At 37.9% G+C, this 20,848-nt stretch overlaps 2 protein-coding genes across 16 annotated transcripts in view; one reads left to right on the top strand and one right to left on the bottom strand.

Moving 5' to 3' along the window:
- Positions 1-9,830, bottom strand: part of atp8b4 (ATPase phospholipid transporting 8B4) — a 43,260-nt gene extending 33,430 nt beyond the window's left edge. For 2 of the 13 annotated variants that reach the window (XM_055192099.2, XM_055192102.2), the window contains exons 1-2: positions 9,464-9,829; positions 6,138-6,205 (exon numbers count right to left, since the gene is read on the bottom strand). Coding sequence is in view for 10 of the 13 variants with exons in the window: in XM_055192102.2 (XP_055048077.2) it covers positions 6,138-6,168 (31 nt within the window). In the remaining 3 variants the exon portion in view is untranslated. Of the gene's footprint in view, positions 1-5,223; positions 5,373-6,137; positions 6,206-8,657; positions 8,811-9,463 lie in introns of those variants that run through there. The other 11 variants (XM_055192092.2, XM_055192093.2, XM_055192097.2 and 8 more) reach the window with 11 other exon arrangements.
- Positions 9,831-11,234: 1,404 nt separating this feature from the next.
- On the top strand, positions 11,235-20,606 carry sqor (sulfide quinone oxidoreductase). Of its 3 annotated transcripts, none has more exons than XM_055192236.2 (10): positions 11,235-11,343; positions 12,508-12,739; positions 13,485-13,655; positions 14,045-14,098; positions 17,448-17,642; positions 17,726-17,935; positions 18,026-18,209; positions 18,338-18,405; positions 20,001-20,179; positions 20,268-20,606. In XM_055192236.2, exons 2-10 carry the CDS (start codon positions 12,524-12,526, stop codon positions 20,323-20,325), a joined length of 1,335 nt encoding a protein of 444 aa, XP_055048211.2. In that variant the 5' UTR covers positions 11,235-11,343; positions 12,508-12,523; the 3' UTR covers positions 20,326-20,606. The 3 variants fall into 3 exon arrangements, with proteins under 3 accessions (XP_055048211.2, XP_055048215.2, XP_055048212.2); XM_055192240.2 differs by lacking the exon at positions 11,235-11,343 and adding an exon at positions 11,366-11,891; XM_055192237.2 differs by lacking the exon at positions 11,235-11,343 and adding an exon at positions 11,366-11,910.
- Positions 20,607-20,848: the final 242 nt, after the last annotated feature.

Raw genomic sequence — 20,848 nt, 5'->3', positions numbered from 1 at the left:
AAGGTTGGCAGAAGTGAAAAATAAATAATTTATGAAGTTACAATTTTGTTTGATTCCATGATGTATTTTACTGAACATGAGTATTTACAATGCAAATCCAAATTATTGTAATTAACTGTTAGTTACTTACTGTATATCTTGTCTTTTCACTTTATTAAGATCAGATTCTGCAGGTAAAATTACAATAATAAGGTGACTTGACTTGGACTTGACTTGACCTACTACAGGACTTGACTTGACTTGACTTGATATAGCCTGTGACTTGACTTGACTTGACTTGCCCAAGACAAAAAATACTTGGGACTTACTTGAGACTTGAAGGTTCAGACTTGAGACTTACTTGAGACTTGCACATGTGTGACTTGGTCCCATCTCTGATAATTTGTATAGGGATCAATGTTTTTGCCAATGATTTTTAGGAATATGTGTGTGCGTTCACACACACCCTGTAAAGATCATGTAATTGTGCACTTTTCCGCAACGTCTTAAAGGAATAGTTCACCAAAAAATGTTATGGCAATATTCCTAGGTCCCCATTCCGGGAGCAATCCCAGAAAACATTCCAGGACATGTTTGCGTTCACATAGAGGGCACACTGGCAATTGTATGGCGATTTTCTGGGATCAATGCACTGTGTGAAAGGGGTTTCGAGTCAGTAGCTACGTTTACATGGACACATTTTGCCTCCATCGAATTAAAATCCTTCCGATTAATAAATCCTATCATAGCGTTTACATGAACACTTAATAATGTGATCGGATTGATGTGCGTGTTTATATGACACAAGATTTACATCAGATTTGATCATTTGACATGCGCACATTGCACAAATATAGTTTCACGCTGTTTCAAGATTTGCTTTGTGCCTCTGATTATAAAGCATCAGCAAAAACACCCATTCACGTGTGCCCAAAAAGCGTATTTTACTTCACGCGGTGCTGCAGGGACCGTTCGCGAGAGCGAGTCCAAACACACGCGTTTGTGGATCAGAGAATAAATCATGGACTGACAGGACAACGCTGTCTTGTACCACTTTATGGGGAATTGGACGGATAATAGGAACAAGATTAACAAGACAATCACTTCTTGTGACAAACTCGAGTTATTTGCGTCACATGTCATTACGGCAATTCTACGTCATTGCACGTGTGCATATGCTCCACACTCCCGTCCTGTAGGTGGCGGAAATGCACCTTTCAGTGCGTTTGCCAACCGCCATTAAAAAAAGAAAAGATGGCACATGCGCAGAGCCTCCCAGTTTCAGTTATCCATCCGATCAAGTGTATACATGTCATTTTGAGCGGATTACAAACGGTATAAACCACCCCTAACAAGCGGATTAGATTTTTAATCAGATTGGCACTTTTTAGTCCGATTGAGGTGTTTACATGGAGCATTTTTATTCAGATTGATCATTTAAACGGATTACAAATGTCCATGTAAACGCAGCTACTGACGGTTCTCTGATGGTCCTTAAAAAAAACGTTAATATCAGTCCTTCCAGAAAAACGCAGAGTTTTTTATGTGATTGTTGCGGGGGAAAATCCTTGATCTTTTCTTTTCTTAAAAAATGTGATGGAATATGCGGGATATTTATGCAATTTTATGTGATTAACTTTTTTCTACTTTCTGCTAAGATATACAGTATATGACTTTTTGCTACGAAAATGCGGGGATTATGAAATCATGCAAGCCCTGCATATTTTGCGAGCAGAAATCTGCAATTTATGCGGTAAAAGTGCGGCGTATATAAAAAATGTGCCCCCCGCGTAAACATGCAGACTTTGTCTGATTATGCATTAAATCGCATAATCGCATTTTTCTGGAGGGATTGAAATATCAACCATCATGAACACGGTAGCAAAAACTATCCAGAGGACTTTTGTGTAGCAATACCCTAGTAATCACCCACAATTCCCTAACCCTAGCATTGATGATAAAGTTTAGCAGGGCAACCATACTTGACCTTTAACAGAACTTAAGGACAATCTTTGCCTTGCTTTTGGTTCAACTCAGTGAATAGGAAAATAACTTTTCTTTTCAAAACGTTAGTAACCACAGAACCAGAACAAGTTAGTAAATCATTTCTGAATGAGTATGTATTGGTTCATTGCAATGCAGTAGCTTTGTGAAACATGAGAATTGTTTCCTCATTTATCCCAGGTGCTACAACTGTCATCATCCATTAATAATTGAGGGGTTTCACAAACAGATCCTTCAGATGAATTTACACTCCGTTCACACATTTGGTCACAGCAGACAAATGGCAGATAAGGCCCAAAATTATGTACACCTACTATACGCTTCTAAAAATTAAGGTTAACATTGCCAACTAACACTAACTATAGCAAGGTCATGTATTTGATTCTCAGAAACACACACTGATAAAATGCACTGCACTGGATAACAGCGTCTGCCAAGTAAATAAATGCACAAGCAATGTAAATAAACATTTATGACCCATGAAATGGCTTGTTGAGTGACGTTTTTTCCTGTGTTGATGTATTTTCTATTGAACTAGAAGTTGGTGATGGGACAGTTTGCATGACATGTTGTCTTCAGTAAATGCTTTATGCATTTGGCAGATGCTCTTATCCAAAACGACCTACAGTGCATTTTATCAGTAGGCCTTTGTGCATTCCCATGGGAATCAAGCCTATGACGTCAGCATTGCTAGTATTCTCTAGTAGTTGAGCCACCGGAACAAAATATACGCTGATTTCAAAATCGCCTACTTTCATACTATGTAGTAGACAAAAATCATGCAAGCCAAGTGTTCGAAAAGTCTCAGATGATCAACTACTTCCGGCTAGATCTTTAAGTGTGCATTCAATGGACACTTTACTATCTCGTGAAACCACGCAAGCTGAGAATTGACAAATTCAAAAAAGGGAAATAACCTAAATCTGGGAACTGGGAGGATCTTTAAGTGATTTAGGTACCAAAAAAATGTGATTTAATAATACACTCACCTAAAGGATTATTAGGAACACCATACTAATACTGTGACCCCCTTTCACCTTCAGAACTGCCTTAATTCTAAGTGGTATTGATTCAACAAGGTACTGAAAGCATTCTTTAGAAATGTTGGCCCATATTGATAGGATAGCATCTTGCAGTTGATGGAGATTTGGGGGATGCACATCCAGGGCATGAAATTCCCGTTCCACCACATACCAAAGATGCTCTATTGGGTTGAGATCTGGTGACTGTGGGGGCCATTTTAGTACAGTGAACTCATTGTCATTTTCAAGAAACCAATTTGAAATGATTCGAGCTTTGTGACATGGTGCATTATCCTGCTGGATATAGTCATCAGAGGATGGAAACATGGTGGTCATAAAGGGATGGACATGGTCAGAAACAATGCTCAGGTAGGCCGTGGCATTTAAACGATGCCCAATTGGCACTAAGGGGCCTAAAGTGTGCCAAAAAACACCCCCCACACCATTACACCACCACCAGCCTGCACAGTGGTAACAAGGCATGATGGATCCATGTTCTCATTCTGTTTATGCCAACTGAATGTCTCATCAGAAATCGAGACTCATCAGACCAGGCAACATTTTTTCAGTCTTCAACTGTCCAATTTTGGTGACCTCGTGCAAATTGTAGCCTCTTTTTCCTATTTGTAGTGGAGATGAGTGGTACCCGGTGGGGTCGTCTGCTGTTGTATCCCATCTGCCTCAAAGTTGTGCGTGTTGTGGCTTCACAAATGCTTTGCTGCATACCTCGGTTGTAACGAGTGGTTATTTCAATCAAAGTTGCTCTTCTATCAGCTTGAATCAGTCGGCCCATTCTCCTCTGACCTCTAGCATCAACAAAGCATTTTCGCTCACAGGACTGCCGCATACTGGATGTTTTTCCCTTTTCACAACATTCTTTGTAAACCCTAGAATTGTGTGTGAAAATCCCAGTAACTGAGCAGATACTCAGTCTGGCACAAACAACCATGCTGCGCTTAAAATTGCTTAAATCACATTTCTTTTCCATTCTGACATTCAGTTTGGAGTTCAGGAGATTGCCTTGACCAGGACCACACCCCTAAATGCATTGAAGCAACTGCCATGTGATTGGTTGATTAGATAATTGCATTCATGAGAAATTGAACAGGTGTTCCAAATAATCCTTTAGGTGAGTGTATATGCATATGTTAATTATGATTGCAGTAGGTCCCTAGAGATATGGGTCACATGACAATGAAAATAATGAATACTTCAAAGAACATAGTAACATTCTGTTGTTAAAGGGTGTGCGCACCAAAACTTGTAAACGCGGCTGAAAACGCCAAGTGGGCGTCAACTGCCAGCTTTTTTTCCAACCGACTGCCAGCTTTTTCAGCTGAGTGCTTTGTTTGCTGTGATACTTCTGCTTTGTTTATAAGTCATTGAACTGTGATTGGACGACCATGTGAGACAGTAACGAGCTGTGCTTTTCACCCAAAGTTGAATATTGTTCAACTCTCGGTGCTTAGCGCGGAAAAAACGCAGAGCCTAGCTTTCAGCATATAAAAGCCAGCTGTGTGGCACTTCCATTGAAAACAATTGAAAACATACATACGTCGACCGCCGGCGTAAAAGCTTTGGTGTGCATGCTACCTTAAACCAGTAGGTACTGTCACAGTGTGCGATTTCGGATGCAGCAATAGCCAAACAGTCTTGATTTGTTGTTATTATTATTGCAATTGAGTGTTTTGCTGTATTAACGGGGAACAGTTAGATTTCCATTTTTACTGGAAAGTTTTTTTTTATATGCTCATAAGTGCAAGATGAATCATGTTTTTGATCTATTTAACTGGAGGAAAAAAGCTACAAAACTCCACATGAAATTGAAATAGATTCAATTGAGTCTTTCGATTTTAGTTTTTGGCTTCAGGCTAAAAGATTGTTTTAGTTTTTGGAGTTGAAGATACATTTTTCACCTCTTAAATTTCCACAAGTGAACCGAAATTATTAAAACGACAAAATGAGTAAATTTCACTACACTGATCATTCACAACAGGATTAAATGACCTAAGTGACTACATGGAGGTGGATGTGTTTGTACACTCAACCGCTTACAAGCTTGCACAAAATAATTCAAGTTCCCATGAAAAAACGAGAAGTACTGTAAAGCAACATTCTTGCAACACTGGATTCCCATCATCCATTTTCAACATGATTGTATTACGACAGCGTCGCCTATAAAAAACTTCACACAAAAAGAAACACAAAAGAAAAATACCTGGTTTTACTTTCATGTCCCTCTCGGCTATGAGTGCAACCACGTAAATGATCTCCGTCCAGTTTGCCAGATCATGTTTTTTAAAGGACGCCGAATGACTGATTACAGCGTCTGTGCCACTGCTGCCCAAGGATAAGTAATGTAACAATCTGCGGTATACACAAGGTCAAAGAGCCAAAACATTGCGTCACTGATACGTTACTTTTTCCAGCCCACGATCTCATACACATGCTATAGTGCAGGTGTCAGTATCCCTATAGCAGCAGAGTCCCTGCTTTATCTCTGTGGACCAGGACAGCGCAAAATAAAGGGGAAATTGTACCTTCTTTATGAAGGACTGATTAACTACGACTGGGCATTAACACCAGTTTGTTTGTGCACAAGTGAAACCAGGAGGAGCGGCAACAATCGCATGAGGAGGGTGTCATTGAGGTTTCTAGGCAACAAGACCTGAGATAAGATGACCTCAAACACAGTGTAGTTGAAATGGTTAACAATAAACCTGTTATATGCAGGACTAAGTGTACAAACTAAAAGAGGAGATCATTTGTGACGCAGAATTTGTATAAATTGCTAAAACCGGCTCATTGTGCGACTGCCTTTGGTGTAAAATCTAGCCGTGATTTTCTGAAGACGTAACTGCCCAAGAGAAAGCGTATAAGGGTGCTTAAGAAACCAGCCATATTACAACCCATAAAATGAAACAAAAATGAGACTTGCTTAAAAAAACTATTTAAGAAGCATTTCAATGCAGTAAAGGCACATTTTCTCTCTATAGTAAGAATAAATTTATATTCACTGAGCTATCTTAAAAATAAAATACAACATGAATGCATTAACATTTATCGTAAATGTCAGTTTGATGCATTTAAGATGAATAAACATATGATAACCACAAACACAATTGTACTGACCAATGCAAACGTCCTTCTTCCAAATTGCCATAATATCAGCCCATCTCCGACAGATCCTAAGGGTTTCTCTGCGACAAAAATAAATGTGTGTGACAAGTGTGCGAATGCCAAATAAATAAAACATTTTCTACTGGCTACCGTTTATAGAAATAACCAGAAATAGCTATATGTGACCCTGTCTGTGAAATCCAGTCTAAAGTCTCATTGAGCATCAAAGTTTGATTTCACTCACTGATTTAAATTCATGCGATGATCTTACTCACTCAATATTAAAAATGAGAGATGAACCGATATTACATTTTTCCACTGATACAGATAGATGATTTTTCAGATTGATATCTGCCTATACCGATTATTTGGTTGTTATTTTACTAGCTTGCCTTAAACAAATTCTGAAGATTACATTTTCTAAATGTTATTCATTCATATAATGACCATTAATATTGAACATTAAACTATGTTTGTTTTTTTACATTTTCTATACATAGAGCTCAAATTCATTGCATTTTCTTGTTTCCTTTCCTTTAATTGAGAGGATATATCGGCTATGACTACCGGCTGATAGCCGATAGTGTGGAAAAATTGCTTTTATCGGCCAGTCACAGATTTTTTTGCCCATTTTTCTGTGGCATTCTCACAGATCTCCGCATTTTTCTGTGGCCCTACCACGGACTTTCTTTTCCGTGGCATTCTCACGAATTGGTTACTCAACTGCTTTTACCTATTTTCAAAACTTTGTCGCTTCGGTTTAGGGTTAGATTTGGTGTTTGCGTTAGTATGTCACTTTTTGTGTCAAGTATTGGTTTATACTATTTTTTTTCTGATTAATTCTTTATATTTTCTAAACTTTAAACAATTGTCACCTGGCGTTGGGGTAAGAGTTGGGTTTGGGTAAGGATGTCATTTTATGTAACTCTAACCCTAAACCGAAGTGACAATGGTAAGAAAATAGGACAAAACTGTTGAGTAACCAATACGTGAAAATGCCACGGGAAAGAAAGCCCGCGGCAGGGCCACGGAAAAATGCGGAGATCCGCGAGAACGCCACAGAAAAACTAGCAAAACACTCCGTGACCATCCCGATTGACCGATACACAACCCTGTATCATGAAATTACGCACCTGTAGTCACTCAATCCTGCGAGTGTTTTCCGTGACACTGACATGTTTTTCACCTTTTTGCGTGAACATGTCATGTATTTCTTTGAAAGTGTCACTGTCACGTATTTGTTACTCAACTGTTTTGTCCTATTTTCAAACCATTGACGCTTCGGTTTAGGGTTAGATTTGGTGTTTGCATTAGGATATCACTTTAAGTATTGGTTTATATACCTTTTTTTCATGATTTATTTTTTATAATTTTTGATTTTTTTACCATTGTCGCCTGGCATTAGGGTTAGAGTTTGTTTGGGTAAGGATGTCATTTTATGTAAATCTAACCCTAAACCGAAGCGACAATGGTAAGAAAATAGGACAAAACAGTTGAGTAACAAATACGCAGCCGAGTCTCACGAAATTTCGTTATAGTCACGTTATTTTTTGATTCTTTATTCATGATATTATCACGTATTTACGCGTTTTTTCATGATTGTATAACGAATTCCTGTTTTTGTATGATTATCACGTATTGGTTACTCAACTGTTTTGTCCTATTTTCTTACCATTGACGCTTCGGTTTAGGGTTAGATTTACATAAAATGACACCCGTACCCAAACCCAACTCTAACCCTAACGCCAGGCGACATCTAAAAAAAATAAATCAGAAAAAATAGTATAAACCAATTTATAAAGTGACATTCTAAGGCAAGAACCAAATCTAACCCTAAACCGAAGCGACAATGGTTTAAAAATAGGAAAAAGCAGTTGAGTAACCAATACATGATAATCACACGAAAACAGGAATTCGTTATACTATCACGAAAAAACGCGGAAATTCGTGATAATATCACGAAAAAAGAAAAAAAAATAACGTGACTATATTACGAAACCTTATGAGACTGGGTAGAAGCTACGTGACAGTGACACGTTCACAGAAATACGTGACATGTTCACGCAAAAAGGCGGAAAAATGTCACACTCACAAAATTACGTGACTATAGGTACGTAATTTCGTGATAATGGGTTGACCGATACCGATTATTGGCCGATTTATCAATGAATTTCTATTAAAAATATCAAGGTTTGCTATATTTTCACAGAATGTTCTTTATTTAGGATGCTTTTATGTAGAAAACAGGAAATCACATAAAATGACTTTAGCTGGATTTTCAAAGGCAGGGTCGCAAATTTGCTGGTGTCCGCTTTGAGGTATCTACATACAATAAAGGCATATAGACATTAACATCCTAAACAAAACATTATAATTGTAATCCGACACAGTAAACACCAAGAGTCGCAGGGTCATGCAATTCTAGCTGCTTTTAATGTCTGACGCACACTCGGTATCTTCCCACACATCGCCCTAATGAGAGCCCAGTGGACCAGCATCCAGTGGAAACCCATCAGATCTGTGTGAACACACCTCACCGTAGGGAACACTGCAGGGATGGGGAGGGCTGCTGAGGCTGCATGCAGTAAACACAGGTGATCCAGTCTGCAGTCCCTACCGGTGGACTTCAGTTACAAGACTATTTGAGGTGATTATAGATAAAAGGCTACTGTAAATAGTGACATACTGAACAAAAGCGACAGCAAACTTTAGGGTTCAAAATAAAGTCAGAAATGAGAAAGACAACTGCAGGGCAGTCTATGCACAACTATGGAGTCTATGTACAATAGGTTATTATCATCTAAAAACAAGATTTATCAAAATTATACAACAAACGTGTTTTCAAAAATGTGATTAACGTTATCTGGGATAACACATCATGTACTTTATAGAGGAAAACAGTTAACACATAGTAAAGACAACTGCACTAAGTTACATCTAGAAAAACTATGCATTGTATAGGCATCAATAACATTTTAATATATCATTTATTGAAAAATAATGCTATATATTCGATTTAATCACTTTAAGTAAAATGTAATTATCTTAAATGTAAAAGTAATTACTCACTATATATGTATGTAACTATCTAAATATCACCTCACAACGACAAGCTAGTCAATATGTTAACCTTAGGTGGGACGTACATTACAGTAAGGAATAGATGTAAGTTAAATAGACAACGTCAATCTTTTTTTATATTAGATCTGCTGCGAATATGTCCCATTGAATGACACGCATTAACGCTGATCGCTTATAACCGCGGTGCATCAATACAGCTAACCTAACGTTACAGGGATACATTATTAATACAATATAATAAACAACCATGCGCTTACCATAAACATGCTCCATCCATTCATTTATCCCTCTACTATACAGACAGGGTGGAGTTGAGCGTCCATAAGAAATAAATCAGAGAAATCACCAGACAGATTCACAAAATCTCTCTCTCTCTCTCGGTCTCTCTCTCCCCCTATCTTGCTCTCCCATACACAAGCGCGCGAGCGCGTTCGTTTTGCAGCGCGAAATTGACGGTAGACAAATTGGTTTGTTATTCTGACAACAAAAGTGTTCTTTTGACCAAAACGTTAAAACAGGTCTTGATTAAATACATATTTGGTGAAAAGATTTGAGACATCGAGTTTAAATAAGCAGCGTGGATGCTTGCTTTCATCTAATAACTGTTATTTCAGTTAGTGACGCAATATTTGAATCACGCAGGCGCGCGATTGACGGCTTTAAATTACGAAAGTGAACGTAGTTTATAATCATATTTTTTATTTTATTTCAATCATTTTAGTTGTACTGTAGCCTATCATTCACAACAATAAACCACTTTTTTAAATAAAATAATTAGGTGTAAACCATAACGTCAATATAAAACCCAAATATCACACAATAGTGCAATGATCTGTGTATCATTCAAATATATACCACATATGTAGAAAAAAATTAGATTTACACATTTGAACACAATCTTTGAAATACAAGTCACTGTGGTCTAATGCAGTGGTTCCCAAACTTTTTTCAGCGTGCAGCCCCCTTCGCGGCCCCCCAAAGAAAATTTTTGACAAAACTGTTCTAAAACTCAACATTTTAATAAAAAAAAAAAAACATTACATTATACAAAAAATTAGTGCTTTTGGTTAGTAGCCTTTTTTTTGTTGTTGTTTAATTACACAGAATTCATGATAAATTGTGTATTTCATAAAATGTCATAAAACTGGGGCCCCCCTGGCACCATCTCACGGCCCCGGCCCCCAGTTTGAAAACCACTGGTCTAATGTTCAATTCCATATTGTAAGCACTTAATCAGATTAAAAACAATGCTATATTCTTGTTATTGGAAATCCTGGTAGCTATGTAACCATCTAAACCAGCAGGCAGTACTGATATATTTTGTTGCAGTTAATAGCAATGATAACTGCACCTACTTATAAAGTTGAAGATTGAGAAGTGAGTCTGTCTGTTTCAGGTAAAGCATAGAAAAAGAGTGGATAAGTATGGGAATATGTCATCCAAAATTGAAAATAACTATGTCTCATCATTTAAAGTCTTAACAGACATACAAACTTTGTTGTGATTTAAGAAAATCCCAAGCGTTTTTGATTATATTAAGCAGTGACATTTACAAAGTCAAATGAAGCATAGTTATTGTCATTTTTGCCAATGTATTATTAATATTACTAAAATAACAAAAAATATTAATGTATTTCAGTATGATGAGCAATTTTCTCAGACAGTAAAGAATTATTTGCAAATATTACAAAAAACAATGTCGACACCTTCTGGACGATTATGGCGTTAAAATTGCAGTTCATGTCTCGTGGTATGTGTGCTACTACGTGCATGCAAAGTTCCAGCATGTCACATGACAATACCTTTGAAAGTGTCATAATATGCTATTATACGACAATTAGCCCAAATAAAGACTTGTTACAGGCACATCGTCACATAATACTACTGACTGTAAAAAACAAAGCAAACACATGAAATTTAGGTGGGAGTAAAACTAGAAAAACAACACGCATCATCACAGTATGCGATGCGCAGACCGATCGAAGTATGACGTCAAGTACCGCGAGAGCGATTAACAATATGTGCTCTCGCGGTGCTTTGATGTCATACACCGTTCGGTCAGCGCAACGCGCATGGAGTCGAACACAAGTAGTTGCAACAGTAACAGATCTGCGTGATAGACGGCGGATCGCCTCAGGTGAGCGTAACGTACATTTGATCTGTGCGTTGACTAATCTATATGTGTCAGAAATGTATATTGTGTAAGATTTGCGCTTTATGAGTTGTACACGAACAAGCTTACACAGCATACAGACTTCGTATGCACGTTTCAGTTTAAACTGTATATCAAAGGCTACATCTTATTGTTGAGGTTACAGAACAACACATTGACTATGCAGTCTGTACTTACTATATAGGTTTTTTTCTCTAGTGTGTTGCCTACCTAGACATCGTAACCTATACAAATATGTATTATTACTATAGCGTGACAAGAGAACCTGCAGTTTCGGATCCCGTTGACAGCCTGTCGGGGCCATATGAAGCCCAAACATGTTGACTAGTTAGACAGCTCACTAGATTTCGGAACAAGCACAATACTATATGCAAGGTATCATGACTCATCGGTTTAGGACATATACATAAGCAAATGTGTTCTTGACTGTGTCGCACTGTATTACTGTTTCATTGAACATATGTAAGGATTTCCTGTCTACACATAGAGGACAGTTTTGAAGACAAGGGCAAGTGCGTACACGCTCGCAGGGTGTGTTGAATGCTATTTCTGTACTAATACTACTACTACTATTTACTAAATATATTGCATGTTAAACAAAATGGTCTACTATATTTTCATTTTAATGCATGCTTTAAAAACACATGTAGTTTTAAGAATTGATAAACTATTGTCATTGCACTTTACTGTGCTTGTACAAGCTGTACTTTTTGGAAAAAAATGCTTTAGGTTTGTTTTGGTTAACCAGCCTTGCCAAGTGGGTCCACCATGTGGTCCACTATTGTGTTTATAAAGTATTTTTATGTTTATCAACACTATCAGTCTCTGACACTATCAAAAAATTGTCCCTAGCTGTCACTAGGGCGGTACCCCTTCAAAAGTTACACATTTGTACCTATAGATTAGGACTGGAGTTCATAGTACCTCATATTATTGCTACAAAAGAGTACCTCAATGATTCATATTGGGACCTTTTCAAAGGGTACTGTTCTAGTGACAGCTTGGGACCATTTTTATGACTATTTTTGAATGTGAATGCATCTGTTTTCTTTCTTTCTTCACTGTGTAAGTTTGCTCCTGTTTTGCTCCGGTGGTTGCAGGACATGTTTACATATTTTCTTTTTTCAGTACATTATTTCAAGCCATGGCAAGCGCTCTCCATTCCCATTTGCTGCTGTCGAAGCAGTACGGCAGAGCTTTTTCTGTGATTAACTCGCAAATTCATACCAGCTGTGGATTGGCCTCTAAAGATCACTACAAAGTTCTTGTGCTTGGCGGTGGAAGTGGAGGCATAGCGATGGCTGCACGCATGAAAAGGAAAGTTGGTGCGGAAAACGTGGCCATTGTGGAGCCCAGTGAGGTATGACACCTCAAAGTGTCATTTTTCATGAACTGTACCCATTCACAAATAGTTCACCTAAAAGTTAAATTATGTGTCGTTCTGAACCTATATGACTTTTTTCTTTTATCGTTGTTTAGATGAGTTTAGAACTAGGTGAAAGTTTACAACTTAGGTGAAAGTATATACAAAAATGTTACAAATTTACACTTTGATCTGTTCTTGACACATTCACATAAGTATTATGAACTGTTTTTTATATTTATGGACCTTGTTTTGTCATTTCTGGAGCTTATCGGCCACCTTTATTTTGTTAATGGCTTTGGAATGACATGATGGATAGTAAATTATTTTTATTTTTAGATGAACTGACCCTTTAAAAGACCACAACTTTTTTTTAGCCCTGTTGTTTGTTTATTTATTTATCCTTGAACCCATGCTGACACAGGGGGAACATGTAAACTCCACACAAAAAGGCCACCTGACCCGACCGGGCCTAAACCGGAGACCTTCTTGCTCTGAGGCAACCCACTGTGCCGCGCCCCCTGTTCTTTATTTAAGGCATTACACGTGTCATGTACTGGGATTCAGGTTTAACAAGTTCCCAACTGCACGTTCATCATGGACATGCACTGTGGGCTACAGCCTTACAACAATATAAGAATATTATATTACATTAGACGTTCAATCTAAGTGGCTCATTATGTAAATCAAAGCACCATATATTAAACATATTACAGTTTATGTACATGTTACTCTATTGCAGATGCACTACTACCAGCCTATTTGGACGTTAGTTGGTGCAGGGGCTAAAAGGATTGCTTCCTCTGGACGTTCAACAGCCAGTGTGATACCATCAGGGGTAAAATGGGTCAAGTCCAAAGTGGCTGAATTGGATCCCGATAACAACACTGTTCGCACAGACTCTGGAAAAAAGGTAATTTGACTGATAATTATGGCATTAAAATGCGTCAGGATGTCTGCTGGCGTTATAATGAAATAGTAGTGTTTGTTTATTCTGGATAGGATTAGGAAAGAAAGCATTTAAAAAGTCCTTGTGGTCATTGTGATCTTGCACAGCATGATAACACTGCACTTTTATTGTACGCGTGAAGGAGTGTCAATATAAAATATAAAAAGTGAGTAGTTGTACAGTAGATATAACTTTAGATATGAAGTTACATGAGGGTGTTGCAATGCTCTTGCCTAGAGAATATGTTGCATAAACACCATAAGAACTGCAAGATAATTTTAAAATATTAGAGGTTATTGTAAAGACAAAACCTTGGCAGTATGTAAAGTTTACATTCTCTTTATCTCTTATAGATCTCTTATGATTATCTGATTGTAGCTCTTGGCCTTCAGCTACACTTTGAAAAGGTAACAGCTCCATTTCCTTTATTGTCATCATTAGGTCTATATATAAAATGAAACAGGGTAAAGTCGAATCTCTGCTCTGATGGCAATATTTAGTTTAACAGGAAACATTTTTGGTTTTATTACAGTTTGGGTGTGGTGTCAGATTCTTGCCATCTAGTTGTTCATAAACTTTTTCGCCGTTCCTTGTGTTTGCCCCCTCATCCAAAAAAATAAATAAATGAATGACATAAAAATCTCAAACTTAGAATTTTAAATCAAACAAAACATATAAAATGATACAATTTAGTGCTGTTGGTTAGTAGCCTTACTTTTCTGAGGTTTAATTGCACAGAATTTAGGATGTCACAAAACTGCCCCCTTTCGGCACCATCTCATGTCCCCTCCAAGGGCCGCTGCTTCCCACTTTGAGAAGAGGAAGTTAATACAGACTCTGCTAGACTTGATTTCAAAGTTCAAGTTTAATAACTACCTCACAAGTAAAGTGCTGTAAAATGTAAAATTGGATTTACCTAGGCTAGGCATAGATGAATAATAAGAGTTCTGTACATGGTAATGACATATCGTGAGCCTCAAACATTGATTTTTCCTGCTTCTAATGTAAACCTTGTGCATGCAAAAGACCACTTGTAATGTCGAGATGTATGCCCCAACATTAAATTACACATTCAATTAATAACAATGTTATTACAATGCTAAAAACAAAGATTTAACTGTTGAGTATATATGCTAGTTATAGTTAATGCTATATGCTAGTGTTAACGGTGGGTTCACACCAGCCACGTTTGAGTCGTCTAAATCGCGTCTACCGCACCTAGTTTGCCACTTGAACAGTTTGAGTTTACTCGCTTCATTCGCACGTGAAAATAGTCATTGAGACATTCACACGGAAATGCGTGTCATGGGAGGGGCTTTTGTGACTCCGCTTGCTTCCTGTAATCATGCACTACTAGAGCAAGCTCCTGATTGGTTAATGTAGCGCGTTTTTCCACCAAAGTTTACATTTTTCAACTCGCACCATGGCAACACTCAATTCGCACCATTCGCGCGAACTAGACGCGTGAATAAAATGGAAACACGTCTACCGCGGCGCACTAAACGCCTTATTCGCTCCGCGAAACCTACAGACGCGCATCAACCCGTCTTCACATTGACTTAACATTGAAATCATTTGCGCTTAATGCCTCTACCATGGCTGGTGTGAACGCAGCATGAGGCTGAAGTTCTACTATTGACGTTACTGTGGGTTTACACCAGCCACGAGTTCAACGATTTAAGCGAGTAGATTACAAACAAAGTCAATGCAAATACTCGATCAGACGCATCCACGCATGGAGCTATGCGAATGACGCGATACGATCTGCGCGTTTACAAAGAAAACACGTGCTATTCCCCTCAAACGCGTCTTCGCCCAATTTGAAAATATTGAACTCGTATGACACAAAAGTTAAATCCCATGAGTAATCTAAAAAAATCTGTATCTTTGTCTTATACCAACCCACATACCTATAGTGACATACATTTTTTATTCTTTTTCGTGATACTGTCACGAATTTCCACAGGGTTCTTTTGTGACCATATCACAAATTTCTGTTTATGTGTCATTGTCAAGTATTGGTTACTCAACTGCTTTTTTATATTTTCAAACCATTGTCGCTACGGTTTAGGGTTAGATTTGATGTTTGCGTTAGGATGTCACTCTAAGTATTGGTTTATACTATTTTTTCAGATTTATTTTTATATTTTCTAATTTTTAAACCATTGTCATGGTAAGGATGTCATTTTATGTAAATCTAGCCGGTCACGTATTCGTGTCAGTATCGTGAAAAAGAATAAAAAATTTACGTGACTATAGGTGCGTAATTTCGTGAGACTGGGTTTCTTATACAGGCTCAAACATATCTGTAAATATTTGTTTACTAATTTGAGCTACTGACATGAGCCCCATGATCCTTGCTGTGAAACAGCCAATCAGAGCAGAGCTCAACATTATTATTCATAACCCTTCAGGGCTCAAAATTAACTTTTTATTTGGTAGCACTGGTGCTCCCAACTTTAAAGAGTTAGGAGCACCAGCAAAAATTTAGGCGCTTCCATCCAAAAATTAAAAAGCACCACAACTACAATGTGAATGTAAATAGATTTATTTTATTAAAAAAAAAACACCACCACCGGGCTTTACATATCCTATGGCCAGCATTTAAAATTTGGTCTTCTATTTTATTATTTTTTAAATTTTTTTTGCTGCATAGACTCCTAAATTAATACCCAAATGCTGTTGAAATAGTATAGCAGCAATAATAATTTAACAATTACAGGTAACATGATTAAGATTACAATGGAAAATCTAGCAAACACGTAAAACACTGATTAATTGGGACATTACAAAAGTGACCTTAATATAGAAGGCTAATATATATTGGTATTGATAACTGCATTACCAAGATGCTATTACTACTAAATAGGCAATGTTTTAAAAAATACAACAAAAACATACCATCACCATTGTCGTGTTCCACATCAACATGGACCACAAGGATGTTTGTCGAATGTCCATTCACCAGCGCATGCGCAAATACATTATCAAACACACTTTGACAGATGTACAGGTCGGTGTCTCCATTAATAATGAACACATTTGTCACGACACGTCTTGTGTTTTTGGCACTTTCGCCATGTTTAAGCAAGGTACGTCTGGTGCTTAAAATGTTTTGATTCCGCCACCAACGCCGTTTTACAGGATTTACAGTAAGTAAGTACATTGAGCCATTTTCATAGCGGAGACACTTGAAATCTTTAAGCCACTCTCTCCGAAAGGTTTAACGTCAAGTCTTATCTTCCGGTGTTGGAGTCGCATTTGAATCCGGATCGTCGTCATTAATTACAGTAGTAACATTGGCTGTAATCGGCTCGTTCTCGTCATGCTCGCGGTTTGTCTTTTCATATTTCCGTGCTTCACGTATGTAGCACGGCAACAAGAAATGACTGACGCTCATATTAGCCAATCTGCGGTCTTCATTAAACGCAAGAACTTAATGGTGAAATTTGATTGGTTATGTAACGTTGGAGAGAACACTGAACCTGGGACAGCGCCAGCACGCAGCATCACAATCTAAAAGTCGCACCACAACAAAATGGGCAGTCGCACAAATGCTCCCAAATATATTTTAAGGTTGCACAGATTAAATTTCGGTCGCATATGCCAAAACCTTTAAAAATATGTCCCCAGCTAGAGTCCCTCCACTAAATCTCCGCCATTTCCATCACTGGTTATACATTTGCTTTATTTATAACAGGGGTTGGATTTTATTCTCAAATCTAGTCAATCTAACTGATTTTCTTCTGCTTACAGATCAAAGGTCTGCCTGAAGCTTTTGAACATCCAAAAATTGGTTCGAACTACTCATTGCAAACAGTAGAAAAGACCTGGAACGCTTTAAGGAACTTTAAGGAGGGCAATGCATTGTTCACTTTTCCAAACACCCCTGTGAAATGTGCAGGAGCTCCTCAAAAGATCATGTATCTCTCCGATGCCTTCCTGAGAAAGGTACGAGGTTTAGAAAAGCATTATCCAGACTAAAGATACATTTTGATTCACGGTAGACTAATTTAGAATCGTTTCATTTTCAGACAGGAAAAAGGTCCAAAGCTAACATTATTTACAACACCTCCTTGCCCGTGCTGTTCGGTGTGAAAAAATATGCAGATGCATTATGGGAGATTGTGAAGAAACGTGACCTTAATGTAAATCTCAGAAGCAACCTAATTGAGGTCAGGGCCGACAAACAAGAAGCCGTTTTTGAGAATCTCGACAAACCTGGAGAAACAAAGGTTTTGGAGGTAGCCAATGTTAAATTTGACAAAAACGACAATCCTCAGATGTGTTAGATGTAGATTGGGTGTCTCACGTACGGTTTCTCTGGGTCATAGTATGAGATGATCCATGTTACTCCACCCATGGGACCACCTGCAGTGTTAAAAGGCTCCTCACTGGACGATGCGGGTGGCTGGCTGGACGTAAATAAGGACAACCTTCAGCACAAAAAGTATGCCAATGTATTTGGCATCGGAGACTGCACCAATCTACCCACATCCAAAACAGCGGCTGCAGTAGGTAAAAAAACTAAAAATGTTTTTAAAAACAAAACCTATTTTTGTGGTTGAACATCTATAATAGTGTACAGTTGCACCAGCCCTTCATAAGGTCTTAAAGGGATCAATTCTGGTTGTGTTTTTCTACAGCTGCACAATCTGCAGTACTTGACCGAACTGTCAGCAGAATTTTAAAGAAACAGATACCAGATAAGGCAGTAAGTATGTTATAAGATAAACTGATCTAATGCGGACATGCATGAGACTATATTGAATCACACTACATTATCACCCCCCCCCCCACACACACACATATTTCTGAAAAGTGTACCACTAGGGGGTGCTGTATTTGTTTAAAATGAAATACTTTCCTGCTTACTTTGCAGAATACATTGTGTAATGCCTAATACTGTAATACTGTACAATTAATTTGGTGAGTGGTGTGCAAGTATCATTTTGAATAGACAAATGGTTATTTTGCATTTTTATCTAAATCTGTTATATAATCAAAAAATATGTTGCACTTTTTGCTTGGATTGGGTCAACAGGGAATTTTATGGATTCAAATAATTTATACACTATACACAGTATACATGCATATAAAGTATCTGCATAGACTAATAGCATGATAGTATGCTGCTATGAATATAGGCAGGTTCGCTACACAAAAAATAAATAAAACGAATGTCAATAACACAAACTTTCAATATTACTAATATTTAAAAAATATTCAAATGCCTATTCAATTCAATTAAATGTTATTTATATAGCGCTTTTCACAATTGTTAATTGTTTCAAAGCAGCTTTACATGAATAGATGTAGGGGAACACACAGAAAAATCGATAGATAATATAAGAAGCAGAATACAGCGGCTAATAATAAAACCGTACAAGCGAGCGTAGTAATAATGTAACGTATACAGTAAAGTGCTAAATTAAGCCAATGTTGGCTGACTCTCCATGGGATGAAAAAACCCCCTAGGAGAAAAACCCTGTGGGAAAACTACTAGAAGGAGAAAAACCCTTGAGATATATATATATATATATATATACTAAAAAAAGTAGGGGTCAAGGGGCGCTCTCTTCAACAGGCCATCAGGTCCATGTCAAGCGCTGCTGAAAAAAGTAGTAATTGGCTTTGGATCAAGCACAAAGACCCCAATTGGGCAGTAAGGTAGAGACAGATGGTATGCGGTCAGGCATAGGCCCGACTCAGGGAGAAGGACACCCCTGCCATGCAGAGTCCATCAGGAATATGGAGGGTATGGCATGGAGGGGGGTGTACCTGGGACGCTGGGTACACCGTTGAGCCTTCTGGAGATGTTGTGGGCTTAAATCAACGAAACGTCAATGAAGCAGGGTGCCCACCTGAAGACCCTAGATGACCCCAGTGACATACCTTATCCTCCTCTTCACCACTCCACACCGACTGCTACTGCAACTAAAGGGATTGAAACATCTAGTTCTATTAGCTTTACTAATATATATACATTGTACTCGTGGTCGAGGACGAGACAGGGAGAGAAAAACAGAATCCTATTAGCGTAAGGGCCGTTCGCATGTAATGCATGTGTCATACAGTATTTTGTTTTAAAATCTGCTCGGTTCCAGACAGGCTAACTATTGCGGCATAAGTATATTACACAGATGAGTTATGTGAATGCTTTGTTCTGGACAAACTAACTATTGCGGGATATGTACATTTACTTGACATTTTATGTGAATGCTTTGTTAAAGAAAAATGTCTTAAGTTTAGACAATTAGTATAACAATCAGTTTGATGTTGAATCATAATCAAACACTTTATTTCGCATATAATGGCTACACCTCATGCCCGCTGGTCACAAGCTACAACACAGTCATCTTGGCAGAATTTGATTATGACGGACAGCCCCTGGAAACCTTTCCCGTGGACCAAAGTAAAGAGAGCAGGATCATGTACTTCATGAAAGCTGATGTCATGCCACATCTGTATTGGCACGGGCTTCTCAAGTGAGTATGGATGATGTTATGATCATTTGAATTGTTGTCTTCATATGAGATTGATGTTCATTTCTGTCCTCTTTCATACATTTTTAAGGGGAATTTGGGGAGGCCCAGGACCATACCGGACCATAATGCATCTGGGAATGAAATAGAGCAAATCCCAGGAACACATTTTTTCAGGAAAGATGTGACAGTCATCTATTAATACTAAATAGAGCGTGTGCAGAATTTTGTGGTTGTTGATCCACTCAAGCACAATAGCATTCATAGTTGCATGCAATAACATATAGGTTAATAGTTGGGTTTGATTTCCGTTGCCTTTGGCTATATGAAAAAATAGCATACTCTACATAACTCTTGAATCAGTTTATATCAGTCATATATGCAAATGTTCTTTATCAATGTAGAAATAAAGAACAGTTTTGATTTTTTATTTTCTGTACTTTTTGGCTTATTATACCCAATCCCATGTAGAATCCCATTCCTGTCACCAGAAAGCCTGAGCTGGATTATCAAAAACCAGGAAGTAACCTAGGTTTAATTAATAGGTTTAAAAGGAACGGAATACCCTTACGAAAATTAACAATTATTTTGTAGTAACCATGTCTAATTTGTGATTTAACTATAGGTTACCATGTTTTGTGTGTTTAAACTGTGGTAAAACCATGGTTAATT

Source organism: Misgurnus anguillicaudatus, chromosome 6, assembly GCF_027580225.2.
Source record: "Misgurnus anguillicaudatus chromosome 6, ASM2758022v2, whole genome shotgun sequence".
In the NCBI taxonomy this organism is placed as follows: Eukaryota; Metazoa; Chordata; class Actinopteri; order Cypriniformes; family Cobitidae; genus Misgurnus; species Misgurnus anguillicaudatus.
This window is presented reverse-complemented; position numbering and strand designations above follow the sequence as displayed.